General features: G+C 39.4%; 1 protein-coding gene across 8 annotated transcripts in view; it reads left to right on the forward strand.

The window, feature by feature from the left end:
- UBR3 (ubiquitin protein ligase E3 component n-recognin 3) overlaps positions 1-18,088 on the forward strand; it is a 225,962-nt gene that overhangs the window by 120,532 nt on the left and 87,342 nt on the right. For all 8 annotated transcript variants that reach the window (XM_062187744.1, XM_062187758.1, XM_062187763.1 and 5 more), the window contains 2 exons: positions 2,349-2,437; positions 14,453-14,602. In XM_062187744.1, coding sequence (XP_062043728.1) covers positions 2,349-2,437; positions 14,453-14,602 — 239 coding nt within the window. The remainder of the gene's footprint in view (positions 1-2,348; positions 2,438-14,452; positions 14,603-18,088) is intronic.

The following is an 18,088-nucleotide window of genomic DNA, read 5'->3' on the forward strand; positions in this document are numbered from 1 at the left end:
ATGAGTTCACCATATTACTTCCAATTCTAATCTGACAACATGGGAGTCATTCTTGTTTTCTCTCTGTATTTGTAACTCTCTACTCCCATGATGAGAAATGTGGCACTCTTTATTCTTAGTATATGTATTATTCTTTAAAGTCAATTTCCTATATATTAGCAATTTCTTGTCATCTTTCCCCATACAAATACCTCTCATCCAAGACTGTTGGGTCCTGACACCCTGGGTAGGCCACTGTCGCCACACTTTATGTTCCGAAAGGGAAAAGAAGGATAGGGGGTGGACTTAATTCTTTTTTAAATGGTGAGTGTTATTGAGAATTGTAAGTTTGATGAATAGGTAAATAATGAACTTGAATATTTTGGCTTGAAAATGACATAAAAGGGTTGTAGTTATAATAAAGAAAATTTTCTTATGGATCCTAAATTATCTGTAAAGTGAATATTAGAAAAGGATTTTTAAAAATGTGTGATTTCTGGCTGGCACCGTGGCTTAACAGGCTAATCCTCCGCCTTGTGACGCTGGCACACTGGGTTCTAGTCCCGGTTGGGGCACCGGATTCTATCCCAGTTGCCCCTCTTCCAGGCCAGCTCTCTGCTATGGCCCGGGAAGGCAGTGGAGGATGGCCCAAGTCCTTGGGCCCTGCACCCGCATGGGAGACCAGGAGAAGCACCTGGCTCCTAGCTTCGGATCAGCGAGATGCGCCGGCCGCAGCGGCCACTGGAGGGTGAACCAACGGCAAAAAGGAAGACCTTTCTCTCTGTCTCTCTCTCTCACTATCCACTCTGCCTGTCAAAAAAAAAAAAAAAAGTGTGATTTCTCATGACAAGGTAGACCACTGTATTTAACTTTATAATTGTTCCTGGTTATTTCTGCTAGTTTGGTGGGAGTGGATGTGTGAATAATCTTAAATTATTGTTAGCATTTCATTCTTCTAAATGCTTTATGCTTGAATTATTTCAGATTAATAGAAAAATAATTTTACTTTTCTCATAGAAACAATTACATAGAATCTCAATCTAAAACAATGACTTTTATAGTGTGGAGACATAGTATGGTCATTAAAATAAACTGTACACTTTTTCCTTGATGTTTTAAGTCCTTTATATCAGAGGTGATGATTAATTACTCTTTGAAGTTTGTTCAAGTAAAAAGTTAGCCTCTCTTGATGAGCTAATACATAACTTAAATTGTAACCATTTTCTTTTTACAGCTTTCCCCTTGTTTAAATTACTGTTTTTACTCTCCCTTATTGGGAGTAAAATTTATGCTTATTAGTACTGCTAACATAACTTAGTCTGAAAAGCTTATCTCCTTTAAGTTATTCTATTTTTTGTAGTGGTTGGGGGACAACAAGACATAAAATATTATTTGGAAGTAGATAGGGATAAATAATAAATAGGCTGTAGTAACTAATTTAAAGAAATACTTACACTTAGATTTAGAAAATAGTTCCATTATGTTGTATCTAAGACTCTTTGATGTTCTTTTACTTCATACAAAAATAAACAGAACTTGCAGTATCTCTTAGTAGAAACTGAAAAATTTACCGGCTTCTGCTCATACTCTTTAAGGAAACACCTACTCTTTGGGTAACAGTAAATCTAAGAATTCTTATATCTAAACTTCATAGTTTCTGCTAACAGCTAGTTTATTATTATTAAATTGTGAGTCCTTTTCTAAAAAGCCTGTTCTTGCCCCTGCTGCCATCTGACATATATTTGAAAATTTGTACTAGAAATACTGATTTTTCTGTCTTCCTTAATTATTATTTCACATTTTAAAGTAAATCTTGGCTTTTATTTTTACCTATTAAATCCGTGAGTTTGAAATCTTTTTAAAGCAGTTAAGATCCTAATAAGGGCAATCTAATCTTTTTTAAAGATTTATTTATTTGAAAGAGTTACACAGAAATAGAAGGGGGGGGGGGGAGGAAGGGAGGTCCTCCATCTGCTGGTTCACTCCCCAGTTGACTACAACGGAGCTACGCTGATCTGAAACCAGGAGCCAGGAACTTCCTCCAGGTCTCCCACGCAGGTGCAGGGACTCAAGAACTTGGGCCATTTTCTGCTGCTTTCCCAGGCCATAGCAGAGAGCTGGATCAGAAGTGGAGCAACTGGGACTGGAACCGGCGCCCATGCTGGCACTGCAAGCGATGGCTTTACCCACTACGCCACAGTGCCAGCCCTGAGCAATCAAATTTTACATGAAACTTAATATGTAATACAGAAAATAGATTATCTTCAACTGTGTTTCAGGATCTTTTCATATGTTAAATGCTCCTGAGAGATAGCAGATTAAGTCTTAAGCACATCTCTTATTTATAACATTGTTTCTGTTTAATTTAGGCGACAGAAGGCTAGGGAAAGGCAGCAGAAATTGCTTGCAGAGTTTGCTTCACGACAGAAAAGCTTCATGGAAACTGCTATGGATGTTGGTAAGTCAAAATTTATTCTCTCATAATTGCAGTTACTATTTTAATGATGATCTACTCCAGTCTTCTACCAATTTTAAACATCACAAATGATTTCTAATCTTTATTGAGACAATAGAGTAATAGGACATCAGATCTTATTGATCTTATAGGCAGTCCACCTTTTTTTTTTTTTAAGATTTATTTATTTTGAAAGAATTACCAAGAGAGAGGGAGAGAGAAAGAGAAAGAAAGAAATCTTGAATCTGCTGGTTCACTCCCCAGATGACCACAATGGCCAGCGCTAGGCTAGGCTGAAGCCAGGAACCAGGAGCTTCATCCGGGTCTCTCATATGGCCTCTCTGCTGCTTTCCCAGGTCATTAGCAAGGAGCTGGATCTGAAGTAGAGCAGCTGGAATGCAAACTGGTGCCCATATGGAATGTTGGTGTCTGCATTGCCAGTGGTGGCTTTACCCAATATGCCACAATGCTCCATTCTATTGTGTGTGTTTGTGTTCTTTTTTTGAGACTCAGAGTTATAGAGCAAAGGGTGTTCCATCCTCTGGTTCACATATGCTAATTTTATGAAAATTTTCAAACATATAAAACAGCTGTGGGGTTGGTGCTATGGAGTAGTGGGTAAAGCTGCTGCCTACAGTGCTGGCATTCCATACAGGCACTGGTTCGAGACCTGGCTATTCTACATCTGATCCAATTCTCTGCTTTGTCCTGGGAAAGCAGTAGAAGATGGCCCAAGTCTTTGGGTCCCTGCATCTGCGTGGGAGACCTGGAAGAAGCTCTTGGCTCCCGGCTTTGGCTCAGTACAACTCCTGCCTTTATGGCCATTGAGGAGTGAATCAGCAGATGGAAGATCTCTCTCTCTCTCTCTATCTCTCTCTGTAGCTTTACCTTTCAAATAAATAAATAAATCTTGAAAAAAAAAAAAAGAATAGTATTGTGTATATACCAGTCATGTCAGTAACATTTCTTTTTCTGTATTTTCTCACTTTCTGTATCTAATAAATGAAGTAGTAACCAACAAGTTGCAGATTTTACTATTAAATATGTCAGCATACATGTCCTAGGGTTGAAAACATTCTCCTCATAGACATATTACATCAAACCTAATTTCAAAACAAAGAAAAATATCAAGATACCAAACTTGATATTATGTTAAACAATTAAATTACTGAATTAAAAATTTTTAATTGTTTACAGATTATTTTGTCTTTCAGTGCATCCCACTAAAGATATATACTCAAAATTCTATGTTTTTTTTTTTTTTAAATTATTTTGTTTAAGGAATACAACTTCATGCATTTAATATATACAGATTTGGGAACATGATGATTCTTCCTCTCCTACCTCCCTCCTACCCATACTCTCACCCTTCTTTCTCCTCCCTCTTCCTTTCCCATTCTTTATTTTTATAGAGATCAATTTTTCAAATAATTTTTATAGTCATAAAATTAACCCTACACTAAGAGAGTTTACCAATTAGTATAAAAAAAAAAACTGAACAACAAAATGAAAAAAAAATTAAAAAAGAAAGTTGTTCCTTGACAGTCAAGAGACAGGCTGTTCAAAATCAATGCATCTCAAAGTGTCAGTTTTGTTCCTATAGATTATGTTTTAGGTACTCTATTAGTTAACACAGATCAGAGAGACCATATGGTATTTGTCTTTTTGTGACAGACTTATTTCACTAAATATAATGGTTTCCAGTTGCATCCATTTTGTTGCAAAAGACAAGATTTCATTGTTTTTACTGCTGTGTAGTATTCCATAGTGTATATATACCATAATTTTTTTTAATCCAGTGTTCAGTTGATGGACATCTGGGTTGATTCCATATGTTAGCTATTGTAAATTGAGCTGAGATGAACATGGGCTACAGAACACTCTTTTTTTTAAAAATTTTTTAAATTTTTGACAGGCAGAGTGAGAGAGAGAGAGAGAGAGAGAGAAAGGTCTTCCTTTACCGTTGGTTTACTCTCCAAGGGCCGCTGCGGCCAGCGCGCTGCGGCCGGTGCACCGTGCTGATCCGAAGCCAGGATCAGCTGATCCGAAGACCAGGTGCTTCTCCTGGTCTCCCATGCGGGTGCAGGGCCCAAGCACTTGGACCATCCTCTACTGCATTCCTGGGCCACAGCAGAGAGCTGGACTGGAAGAGGGGCAACTGGGATAGAATCTAGGACTAGAACCCGGTGTGCTGGCGCCGCAAGGTGGAGGATTAGCCTATTGAGCTGTGGTGCCGGCCCACAGAACACTCTTTCATATGCTCATTTAATTTCCTTTGGATAAATTCCAAGGAGTGGGATGGCTGGGTCATATGGTAGGTCTATATTCAGCTTTTTGAGATATCTCCGAATTGTCCTCCATAGTGGCTGTACCCAGTTTACATTCCCACCAACAGTGGATTAAAGTACCTTCTCCCTATCCTCACCAGCATTATTGTTAATTTTTGTATGAGAGCCATTCTAACATGGGTGAGGTGAAACCTCACTGTGGTTTTGATTTGCATTTCCCTGATGGCTAGTGATCCTGAGCATTTTTTTCTTCTGTCTGTTGGCCATTTGAATTTCCTCTCTTGAAAAATGTCTGTTCAGCAATGTTTAGCAATGAAACTGAAGCAAGGAAAATATAAAGTTAGTTTAGTGAAAATTTTGGTATTACTTTTGCTATCTATGTAAAATGAATTCTGTAAGTAATGCTATTGATCTGTTTAAGAGAAATAAAGGTGTAATTTTCCAGTTCAATGATCTTCAAAAGATCATGAAGGGGATTGCTGGGTCTCCTAGAGTGATAAACATTTAAGAAGTGCAGGGTGGGAAGTGGGGTTGGGGCCACAGTGTGGTCTCTGCATTACAAAATAAAGCCCTGGGTATCCTCATTTCTCACTGTGGAAAAAAAAAAGAAAAAGAAAAAGAAAAATGTCTGTTCAGGTCCTTTGCCCATTTCTTGGTCTGACTATAAAATTTCCAGAGATTTGTCGTCTAGCTCATTCTTTCTTCCGCCTTACCAACTCTGTTGTTAAGACTTTCCACTGCATTTTTTTTTGTTTGCTCTATTGAATTCTTCATTTCTAGTATTTTTATTTCTCTTTGAGATCTCAATTTAATGGGAAAAATTTTATTCATGTCACACATAATTTTTTTTTGTCTTGTGAATTTGCTTGTTAGGGTTTGAGTAATCCAATGATTAATTTTTTGAATTCCATTTCTGGCATTTCCTCAATGTCTCCATCTTCACATTCTAATATTGAAATGTTGTAGTGTTCCTTTGTGGGGCTCATGGAATCTTCCTTATTTTTTTTCCGTGAATTTTTGCCTTTATTTTTAGGCATTTGTAGAATTTTTTTTTTGTCTGATGGTTTTTATCTTTGAACTGTGTCAGTGGCTTAGTGGGATGTCTGCACTTTCAGTGAATACCAAGAGGTGTGTGCTGGGTGTGGCCAGGTTTCTCTGTTCAGTGCTCTAGGATGGGAGGAGTATCCAGGGTAACACCCCTGTTGGGTGTGGTAGCTCTCCTCTGGTTAACTGGATGGAGAGGAATGGTCACTGTTGGTGCGACTGGCCATCTCCTCCCAGCTGGGGAACACCCAGGTGTTAGTCTCCCGTGTGCTCAGCACTCATCTGCACCGCTTTATGAACAGCACTTATGATCTGTGGAGTCTTTCCTGTGAGCACAGTTCCCTCTTCTATGAGCTTCTCTAGGCAACCAAGGATTTCTGAGAGTGTGGAGAAGCACCCTGTGGTTGCCCAGAGCCTATGCACACTCTGTCTCCTCCTGTGTAGTCACTGTTTTCTCAGTCTCAGCTCTCAGGGTCATGGAGTCTCAGTGGGGCCACTCTGACTTGCTAGCCAGTCCTGTGTGCAAGGAAACTAAGATGGTTCCCAGAGCCACTGTCTGTGTGTTCCAAATTGCTGGATTGAGTCTGGTGCTCCCAACCAGATTCAATGTCGATGAGCAATGCGGGTTCTTCTCTGTGGTTAGATCTGCGGTTTGCAGGCATGCAGTGTACTCCCCCACTGCAGCCCTGGCCACTTCACAGTTGTGCTGGGCACATAGGAGAGTCCTGCAGGTGGCACTTTGCCTCCATAGGGACAGCTCCCCCTCCTCTCCTGTTGTGGGGCAACTGGTGCACTGCAGCAGGCGCTGCAGGCCCTCTGCTTCCATTTCTTTTGCATTGTTGTGGCCCTCACCAACTAGATGGGAAGCAACCCCAGTATTTGCTGGGTGCGCACACAGGAGCAGGGGTGGCTGCTACCTGCCTGTGTCCAAAAATGGTGCAAGCCCTCCCACCACTGGCTGCAGAAGTCTGCTGTAGGAGGGAGGTGGAGAGGGAGAGAGAGGTGCACCCCCCCACCCCAGGTGATCGGTTGCCTGCTGTCTTGGGAGCTCTGTGTGGAACTCTAAATGGGGCAGTTCACCAAGCTCTCCCCTCCTGCTGTATCAGCAGTGTGCTGTCCGCCTATCCACTCTCACCTGGTTTGCTGGGGTGGGCGTCTTCCTCCCCAGATCCAAGCAGGTGGATCTTTGGTTGCATGTCTATTCTTTCAGCAGGAGTCTGGACAGCTTCTACTGCTTTCCTAGGATCTCCCACTGCAGTTCCACTGCAGCTTTACCCTGAGAGTGTCCTTTCTTCCCTTTTTTAAATATTAATTTTGCCCTGCATAAATCAGACCATCCTGTCACTATTCCACCATCTCACAACCCTCAAAGTTGTATGTTCTGAAATCCCTTTAAGGGCTTTAAGATCTAGTCCTTTTTCTCTGAGGTGATTTTAGCTAGTTTGCTGTATATTTAATTCATTCATTTCAGTTTGTTTGCAGTTTGGGGAACTAGGAAAAAGCCTAATATCTCTAGAAAGTGTTTCTTTCTGCTACTGCCCACTCACAAATGACGTATAGATTTCTTGGGAATTGATTATGCAAAATTCCCCTGGGAGATTGGGTTGGGTTTTCCAGAATAAGTGAATGGCCAACTCATTCACCGAGGAGACTGATGGAAGGAAGAAAGAATGGATACGAACTGAGGTATCTCCATTAAGGGTAAGGGGACTGTGACTGGAGAATTCAGGCAGATTGTTCTTCATTGCTTTAGTTTTCAGGATTAAGTAAAAGGTGGGTTCCACTGGGCAAAAGAATGGCCTGAGGTTTGAAATAGTTACCGAGGAGAGTGGGAGATGTTGGTCAGCAGAGCTGCCTATAAAGGTTGATCATTAATGCTTAGGACACAGTTATACAAGGGTAAAAGAATTTTTGAAATCTATGTACAGTTTTTTCATAAAACACATTTTCCATGGACTTTTAAAACTTTTTTTAAAAGTTTATTTTTGCGGCGCCGGCACACTGGGTTCTAGTCCCAGTCGGGGCACCGATCCTGTCCCGGTTGCCCCTCTTCCAGGCCAGCTCTCTGCTGTGGCCAGGGAGTGCAGTGGAGGATGGCCCAAGTTCCTGGCCACAGCAGAGAGCTGGCCTGGAAGAGGGGCAACCGGGACAGGATCGGCGCTCCGACCGGGACTAGAACCTGGTGTGCCGGCGCCGCAAGGCGGAGGATTAGCCTACTGAGCCGCGGCGCCAGCCTTTTTAAAGTATCTTTGCATTCAATATTATTGACTCCCTCTCTTAAATCTTACTGCCTTTGGAAGGTTTGGTCTTTTTCGGTGGTGGCCAGGGCTCAGAAAGATCAGTTGAGGGATCAGGCAGACTCATGATTCCTAGCAAGCAGAACCAATTCACAGAACTCATTAGGATATACGCTCCATTATCTCCCTCTCCTGGTTCTTGATTTTGCAGTGGTGACAAGAGAGGCAATAGAGATTCAAGAGCACTTGGTTCATTTATGTTGATTATGGCCACGCCTGTGGGATTCTGGATCACAGAGAGTCTAAATTCTTGTTATTTATAACTCAGTTGCTTTATAAGATATCTGACCCTGAAAAACCTGCTTGAGACCAAATTTTTCATTATTACTTGAGATAATACTTGCAAAACCACATGTTGCTTTGTCTCGAATGACTGTTTGCTTCATTTACATGTGACATTCTATATTATTATATATTATTATTTACACATGAAGAAGGGCTAACAACTAAGGTACTTAGCTTTTGATAGTAGTACTGACACAGTTTAGTATTAGCTTGACCGTCTGCTTCATTAGTCAATTTCTTTCTTTTTTTGCATTATTTCTAAACTGTGCTATAAGAATGTAAATAATCAGTAGTTGCTTCTTTCTTATTTTGCCTATATCTTTGTGTATAAAAAATTTATAGTCTAGTAACATACAGAATATTTCCAATCCATAACACACATTAAAAATCCTTTAATCAAATAACAATACATTATTAGGTAGTAAATTCAAAACTTTTCTCCCTGATTGCAACAGATTTCATCTGTGATTAGTACTCTTGGTTATCTGTTATTTAATGCCTTTCTGTAATTATCAGCTTCTTCTTACATGAAGTAGCTCACTTCTGCATATACTTCACTCTTGTCTCATGATTTTTTTTTTTTTTTTTTTTTTTTTGACAGGCAGAGTGGATAAAGAGAGAGAGAGAGACAGAGAGAAAGGTCTTCCTTTTTGCCGTTGGTTCACCCTCCAGTGGCCGCTGCGGCCGGCGCATCACGCTGATCCGAAGCCAGGAGCCAGGTGCTTCTCCTGGTCTCCCATGCGGGTGCAGGGCCCAAGGACTTGGGCCATCCTCCACTGCCTTCCCGGGCCATAGCAGAGAGCTGGCCTGGAAGAGGGGCAACCGGGATAGAATCCGGCACCCCGACCGGGACTAGAACCCAGTGTGCCGGCGCCGCAAGGCGGAGGATTAGCCTGTTAAGTCACGGCACCGGCCATGATCATTACTACTCCTTATTGATTTTTAGTAGTTATTTAGGTATAGGAGTCAAGGTGTTAGATTATAATCTTGATCCAGTAAGGTTAATGAAATAGATATGACTGAAATGCAACAGAATTGAATTTCCAGTGAGGATTCTGATACTTTATATAAATTCATAATTTATTTTAGGAAATACTTTTTGATAGTACATTTGAATTGTAAAAAATTGCACAATGCAGAAAAGCATATGAAAGGAAAAATCACTATCCCTAATTCCATCATCCAAAGGTCATAGACATTACTGATTACACTGTATAGTACAATTTTTACACCATGTCTTTCTTTCAACACTTTAACATTTAGCATTTTACTCCATATTATTACTGAAAGTGCCTCGTAACTATTTCTTTATTTCTGTATTTATTTTTAAAGAGTATTTATTTATTTATTTGACAGGTAGAGTTATAGACAGTGAGAGGGAGAGACAGAGAGAGAGAGGTCTTCCTTTCATTGGTTCACTCTCCAAATGGCCACAATGGCCAGAGCTGCGCTGATCCGAAGCCAGGATCCAGGTGCCTCCTCCCAGTCTCCCATGTAGGTGCAGGGGCGTTAGTACCTGGGTCATCCTCTACTGCTGTCTCAGGCCATAGCAGAGAGCTGGACTGGAAGAGGAACAACTGAGACTAGAACTGGTGCCCATAAGAGATGCTGGCGCTGCAGGCAGAGGATTAACCTAGTGTGCCACTGTGCTGGCCCCTCTTATTTATTTTTTTTTAAAGAATTATTTTAATTTATTTGAAAGAGTTAGAGAGAGAGAGAGAGAAGGAGTTCTTTTTTTAAAATATTTATTTATTTATTTGAAAGGCAGAACTACAGAGAGACAGAGGCAGAGAGAAGAGAGGAGAGAGGAGAGAGGAGAGAGAGAGAGAGAGAGAGAGAGAGAGAGAGGTCTTTAGTCCGTGGTTTCACTTCCCAGATGGCTGCAATGGCCAAAGCTGCGCCAATCTGAAGCCAGGAGCCAGAAGCTTCTTCCAGGTCTCCCACGTGGGTGCAGGGGCCCAAGGACCTGGACCATCTTCTACTGCTTTTCCAGGCCATAGCAGAGAGCTGGATCAGAAGAGGAGCAGCCTGGTCTTGAACCGGCACCCATATGGGATGCCGGCACTGCAGGTGGTGGCTTTAGCTGCTACGCCAGGGCGCTGGCCCCTGCCCCACTTCTAATCCAGCTCCTTGCTAATGCACCTGGGAAAGCAGTGGAAGATGGCAAGTGCTTGGGTCCCTGAACCCATGTGGGAGACCCTGAAGAAGCTCCTGGCTCCTGGCTTCAGGTTGGCCCTGTCCCAACCCCAGCTGTTGTGGCCATCTGGGGAGTAAACTAGTGAATGGAATATCTCTCTGCCTCTCTCTCCCTCTGTGACACTGACTTTCAAATAAATACATAAACAAATCTTACAAAAAGAAAAAAATGGATGGAATGAGAGCAGTGTTGTCACATAGTAGGTAAAGCTGCCTGCCATCTGTGACATTGGCATCCCATGTGAGCACCGGTTTGATTTCTGTTATTCCACTACTACTTCTTCTTTTTTTTTTTTTTTTAAGATTTATTTATTTACTTGAAAGAGTTACACAGAGATAGAAGGAGAGGGGGAGAAAGTGAAAGAGAGAGAGAGAGAGAGAGAGAGAGAGGTCTTCCATCCACTGGTTCACTCCCCAGTTGGCTGCAATGTCTGGAGCTGTGCCAATCCAAAGCCAGAAGCCAGGAACTTCCTCCAGGTCTCACTTGGTGCAGGGGCCCAAGGACTTACAATGATGCAAACTCTTGAATTAAAGCTGTAATATCCATGATTCCTTTAGCTTTTCATTCTGGTGATATTAAAATTAATGATTTTAAAGTAAATAAATACTAAAATGCTACATTTGAAAAATGATTTTAAATTAGTAATTTTGAATGGAAAATTCCTTGTCACTTTAAATATTCACTTTTGTAACTCATGTCTGGTTAAGGCAAAGTGTGTTAAGGTTTTTGGAAGGGTCCACAATGTAATTAATGTACGGTGGAATCATTTTATTGGTTAACAATTGCTGTGAGATAAATCATCCTGAAATGTAGTGATTTAAAGCAACATCATGAGTGAATGGATTGGCTGAATGTTTTAGCTGATTTGGACCAAACCTTCTGCAGAGAGCTTAGCTGATCATATCTGTGTTTGTTCATGAGTCTTCTGTCTGCTGGGGTTTAACCTGAATGAATGGGACAACTGTTCTGCTCCATGTGGTCTCTCTCCTGCAGGTTAGCTTTTATTTATGCTCATGGAAATGGTGGAGTTGAGAGCGCACAAGGGAGGGAAAGCATGCAAGATCACTTAAGGCCTGGCCTTAAATATGTATTAGTTCTGCATTTTCTATCCCAGCCTGTATTGAAGGAATAGAGAAATAAACTCTTGACAGGAGGAGTTATAAAGTCATATTGTAGAGAGCATGGCTATAGGAAGGTGTGGAGAATTGGGACTGTTTTGTCATCATTCTAAGAATGATTGTAAGCAGAACTTTGGTACAGTGAAAAGCATTCAGGAATAGCATTCAAATAGATTCTTTTCTGTTCATATAAGACCAAACAGATTAATTAACTGTTCCTTTAGTTATTTTCTTTTGGCCTTTATTGTAATAACATCAATTATAGTAATTTTAAGTAGATACTTTTACTCTAAAAGGACAAATATAAATTTTATGCCAAAATCTCTAAAGTTTAATTGTGTAATTTCAAGATTATTTGGTAACAAGAATATTTTTATTATTAATGTGATTTTTAGTAACACTTGGATTTGTCATCTTTGCTATTTTTAGTTTTGTGTCTTTCTTCATTCGTTTAGTTTACCTGTATTATAAATCATTGTAATCTTTTATTAAATAAATTTCCAGGACATGGAAATGGGGAATGGGGAGTATGAACCTATGTTAATATGTGTATGTTGTCAGTAGAATTAATCTCTTTATCATAACACTTAATATAAAAATGCCCAACCATATAACTCATTTAAAATAGAATTTAAAAAAATTTGTAAGTTGAAATAGACCAACAGTACTTGTATCAAAAGTATAGAGCTCTTTGAGCTTTAATAAACTGAATGTGTAACCAGCAGCTATACTGAAATAGAACATTCGTTAGCATCCCATAAGCCTCTCTCATGTTCCCTGTTGCTGCTTCTTCCCAGAGTAACCAATATTATTACTCTTAACTCTGTATATTAGGTTTTCCTGTTTTTGTTCTTTGAATAACCATTTACATGGAACATGTATTTCTTTTATCCTGTTTTCTTTCAGAAATAGAATGCTTTTAATTATATTTTCCTATCTACATAGGTGAGAAATTATAATTGCATTTAAATATAAGCATTTAAATTTGATCATAGAAGCTTTATAAATGTTTTCTAAAATATCAAAATTTGGTACTGGAATAATAGTCAATCATATATTATGAATAATATTTTATTATGGGATATAAAAGCAGTGACTTTCTTGTTTTTCAAATAGGCCATGATTTTCTAATCTTTTGAAGGAAAATAAACCCTGACAGCAGTGTCTGAAATTATTAAAGTCAGAATTCAAATAAAAATTACTGTTCCTGAAAAATGTATTATTTGTTTATTATTTTTATACCTTGGAACTCTGTCACTGTAGAATTGGCACTCACTATGAGACTGAGTTATCTCATTATACTTTATGTCAGGTATTTGTTTTCCTTTGAACTTGAGAGTAGACACCTCCCCTCTTTTCTTTACCATTTGCTCTATAAAATCCAAAGTCATCTCATGTCACATCTCAATAACTTCTATTACTTTGTTTTGAAATCTTTTTACTTTGACCCATTAATCTTATTTTCATAGACATTGTTCTAGCTCTGATTCTGTTTATGTATTGTTGATTGTTTTTTCTTGAATTTCTTTATTGGCTTCTTTTATTTCTATTAATATTAGGCATTTTCCAAAGTTCTGTATTAAGTACTTGCCCCTTTTCCTCTCAGTCACTTTTAATAAATAACAGATATATATTTCTTTGTGTGAACTCTTATTAGAATGTCTAAACTTAACATCTTTCTACTTTTGATGTGTATTTTTATGTATTTATTTATATATTCCTCCATTTTTAAAATATAGAACACTTCTGCTTCCCAAGTCTTCACAAAGTCCTCTATTCAATTCTTTGCTACCACAGGCAGCATCACTTGTCTTCATGTATTTAAGTATCTTTATCTGCAAACTTAGTATGTCAGCATTATCTCACCAAAGACTTACTGTCATCTTTATATTGATAAAGCATGATTATGTTTGGATTTCCCTAGATAAATGCATGTTGATGACTGACATTTCTGAAATGTAATCGCTAAAATTAAGAACAAGGAAGATAGAACTTTTTTTCCCTCTTGATCTTGTGAAAAACATTGCCATTTATTTCGAGAGCTACCATGTTTATTGCCAATTTCCTCTCTTAGGGACCAAAGCAAGTTGCAAGAAACAGCTTCCCTCTTCTTTCATTAGAATATTAAGATTTTTTTTTTCTTTTTTGACACAAATGTCTCTGGTTCTGTTTTTTTTTTATATCAACTTTATTTTTTTTTAAAAAAAATATTTATTTGATTTATTTGAAAGACAGAGTTACAGAGAGAGGTAGAGACAGAGAGAGAGGTCTTCCATCTGCTGGTTCACTCCCCAGATGGCCACAACGGCTGGAGCTATGCCAATCCGAAGCCAGGAGTTTCTTCCAGGTCTCCCTCGTGGGTGCAGGGGCTCAAGGACTTGGGCCATCTTCTACTGCTTTCCCAGGCCATAGCAGAGAGTTGGATCAGAAGAGGAGCAGCCGGGACTAGAACAGGCGCCCATATGGGATGCCTGTTCTTCAGGCCAGGGTGTTAACCTGCTGCACCACAGCACTGTCCCCTAAATTAACTCAATATATGACTGATATAACATCAAAAGTATATTTAACTACATATTTTTTAGTCCTTCATTACATCAGCTCTTTGCAGTTTTTGTCTTTTTTTGAGTAGACATTTTATTTAAGCAAGGTAATTTTTTCCATTGTTTTATTACTGTATAACTTTATTGGTATTGAAGCTAAAAATTATTTAAACTCTCTCCCCACACCTATTTTCATTGAAGAGAGATGTTTCAGTTTAGGGATTAAGAGATGTAACTTCTTTCCCTCAGATTCTCCCGAGAATGATATTCCTATGGAGATCACCGCAGCAGAGCCACAAGTTTCTGAGGCAGTGTATGACTGTGTTATTTGTGGACAGAGCGGCCCTTCCTCTGAAGACCGGCCTACAGGATTGGTTGTACTGTTACAAGCATCCTCAGGTAAAGCTGGAGGAAATTTTTGATGGGAACACTTTAGAGCCAAAGTATCTGTTAACAATTATGTTTATTAAGTGAAAACTACAACTTTGATTTGTTATATTTAGGTCCAAGATTCTCAATCTGGTTTTATGTCATTTTCCTGGACATGAGTGTTTGAAGAAAGCTTTATTGGGTTATCACTAGTGATAGGTGGCCAGTAATGGAGTTCAGCTTTCTTGGTAATTCAGTTGTTCTAAAATTTGGAAGCTTGTTAAGCTCCCAGTTTAAATATTTTGATTACACAAAGTAGATTGAGGCAGTGCTGTCTTTATTTCTATTGGAAGCAGTAATTCTTGAAACAGCCCGTGGATTGGTATATTTGACAATCGGTAGTTTAATAAAGATTTTTAAAGCCGGCGCCGCAGCTCACTAGGCTAATCCTCCGCCTTGCGGCGCCGGCACACAGGGTTCTAGTCCCGGTCGGGGCACCGATTCTGTCCCGGTTACCCCTCTTCCAGGCCAGCTCTCTGCTGTGGCCAGGGAGTGCAGTGGAGGATGGCCCAAGTGCTTAGGCCCTGCACCCCATGGGAGACCAGGAGAAGCACCTGGCTCCTGCCATCGGATCAGCGTGGTGCGCCGGCTGCAGCGCGCCTACTGCGGCAGCCATTGGAGGGTGAACCAACGGCAAAAGGAAGACCTTTCTCTCTGTCTCTCTCTCTCACTGTCCACTCTGCCTGTCAAAAATAAATAAATAAATAAATAAATAAAGATTTTTAAGATTTCAAAGATTTGTCCAAATGCTTTTATCCTCTCCCATACTGAAGTATTTTGAGGTAGTGATCACTCCTACCCACTTTAGTCCCAGTGAACTAAATCTTTTCCCAATAGAGTTATGTGAAGCAAACAGAAAATAAAATTCTTACATATCTATTCTGGGAATTGTTTTCTAGGATATTTAATCCATAAACTAGCATGATAAAATGGAAAGAATTAAATATTGGGAACTTTCCTGAGTTCAGATATTGTTTGATTGATGAGTATAGAAACAGTATTGACTTCAGAAGATTATTGTATTGACTAAGTAATATGAGAAAAAATAATCTAATATGGTTATGGTGCTTGGCAAATTAGTCTGTTTTGTTACTCTTCTTGACTGAAAATGAAATTGATCCAGGAAACCCAGACTGGGTGGGACATTGGGGACAGTTGTCAAGATCAGAAATGGCTACTAAACAGGAAATGTGTTGGGAAGGTTGACTACTTTTACAGCTACTTACTTCTCTTTTGCAATAAGTACTCTTAGGAAAACAGTTTGTTAGATTATTGACACTTGACTTTCCATAACTTCTTCACCAAATACTTTATAGTCATCAACTTAATATTTTATTCTCTTCTTTAGTTTATCCCACAAATATTTATTGAGCACTTAGGAAGCATGTACTGTTTTAGTAAGAAACTAAGCAAAACAAAATCCTTGCCCTAATAAAGCTTATATTCTTGTTTTAAACTTTTATCTACTATTTTATGTTTTTAAAGTTTTGTTGATTTGTTTCTTAATTTAATCCCTTTTAAATAGTTTTGTGCCCTAGCTAAACCAATTAATGTTAGATAAGGATGCTGTATTATAGCTGCCTTATCTTCTAGAGATACAAGGAGAAGAATAAGCAAGTAACATTAAAAAGCATTAACACTAGGGTCAGGCATTTGACATAGCAGTTATGATACCACTTGGCTGGCATCCCATATCAGAGTGTCTGGCTTCAAGTTCCAGATCTTCTCCCAATTCCAGCTTCTTTCTTATGCACACTCTAGGAAGTAACAAGTGATGACTCAAGTGCTTTGGTCCTGGCTACTCACTTGGGAGATCTGGGTGGCTCCTTCCTGGCTACTGCTTTGACCAGGCCCAGTCTTGGCTATTGCAGACAGGAGTTCTCTCTCTCCCCTTCTCCTCCCCTACTCCTTCCTTCCCTTTCAAATAAACAATAGTTTTCTTTTAAAAGCATTATCTCTTAAGACTGATGTTAATTGGAAACTATAGCAGGTGAAATTTCCAGCTGTTGCCTTCCTTTCCTTCTGAGCCTTATCTACCTGTTGACACTTTCCTTCCCTTACACTTTACTTGTTAAATATTTCTGACTTTATTTTGATTTATTTATTATCTTTTTTCTTTTTAGATTTGAATATGGAAAATTTTAATTAATCTTGTCCTGATGTGAAGAGACTAGTAAAATGAACCTCAATGTCCTGTTTATCTTCAATATGATTCATTTAGGGCTAATTTTATTTCATTTGTTTCCTCACCATAGAATTATTTTGAAGCAGATTCCAAATATATTATAATTTTATCTGCAAGTATTTCAGTGTTTCTGTTAAAAAAGAATGGTGTTCGGGCCGGCGCCGCAGCTCAATAGGCTACTCCTCCGCCTTGCGGTCCAGCACACCGGGTTCTAGTCCCGGTGGGGGCGCCGGATTCTGTCCCGGTTGCCCCTCTTCCAGGCCAGCTCTCTGCTGTGGCCAGGGAGTGCAGTGGAGGATGGCCCAAGTCCTTGGGCCCTGCACCCCATGGGAGACCAGGAGAAGCACCTGGCTCCTGCCATCAGATCAGCGCGGTGCGCCGGCCACAGCGCACCAGCCACGGCGGCCATTGGAGGGTGAACCAATGGCAAAGGAAGACCTTTCTCTCTGTCTCTCTCTCTCTCACTGTCCACTCTGCCTGTCAAAAACAAAAACAAAAAGAAACGGTGTTCTTTTATTGTAGCCACAGTCTCTCTCAAATACATTAATTCCTCAGTGTAATCATGTATCTAGTCAGTGCTCAGAATCCTCCTATTATCTCTTGTTTATTTGTTTTGCTTAATTTATATTTGTAAGGTTGCCTTTTGGCATTTTAATATGTTCTGTTGTCCCCTGGTCCCCTCTATCCCTTCCTCCCATGCAATTTAGTTTGTGAAGAAATTGGATCATTGAAGAGCAGTTTGGATTTTTCTCCATGCATTCCCATGATGTTTAACAAGTTCCTCTGTTCCTTCTGTTTTCTCTGTTTGTTACGTTAGAAATGAATGGTGATTATAGATTCATCATTTTATCATTTCATTGTAAATCTCTTTAAGATTTTCTTTGTTTATTGGCTGAAATATTTCTTTAAAAAATTTTTACCTTACCAATTATTTTTGGTTACTCTGAGATGCAGTTGTACAGGAAAGGCAGGATATGTGTTGTATGCTTTCTGTTTATTTACTAGTGCTCAGATATTGAAGTAGTGGGTCCTTAGCATTTTCTACAGATAAGTATTTAATACTTTTGTTTATCATTATAAACTGTTTTGTTCCATTTGATTTCTTGTTGATGCTCACATTCTTCCACCTTTGCTCAAGGAGCTTCCTCAAGTTGTCTCCTGAGTCCTTTTGCACAAATCTAGTGTAATAGCATTTTCTGGTATGGCAAGGTATGCTAAATTTATCTTACACATTTTCTGCCCTGAAATGGACCATTTCTCTAAGAAGCATT

The sequence above is a fragment of the Lepus europaeus genome, chromosome 1, assembly GCF_033115175.1.
Source record: "Lepus europaeus isolate LE1 chromosome 1, mLepTim1.pri, whole genome shotgun sequence".
Classification (NCBI taxonomy): domain Eukaryota; kingdom Metazoa; phylum Chordata; class Mammalia; order Lagomorpha; family Leporidae; genus Lepus; species Lepus europaeus.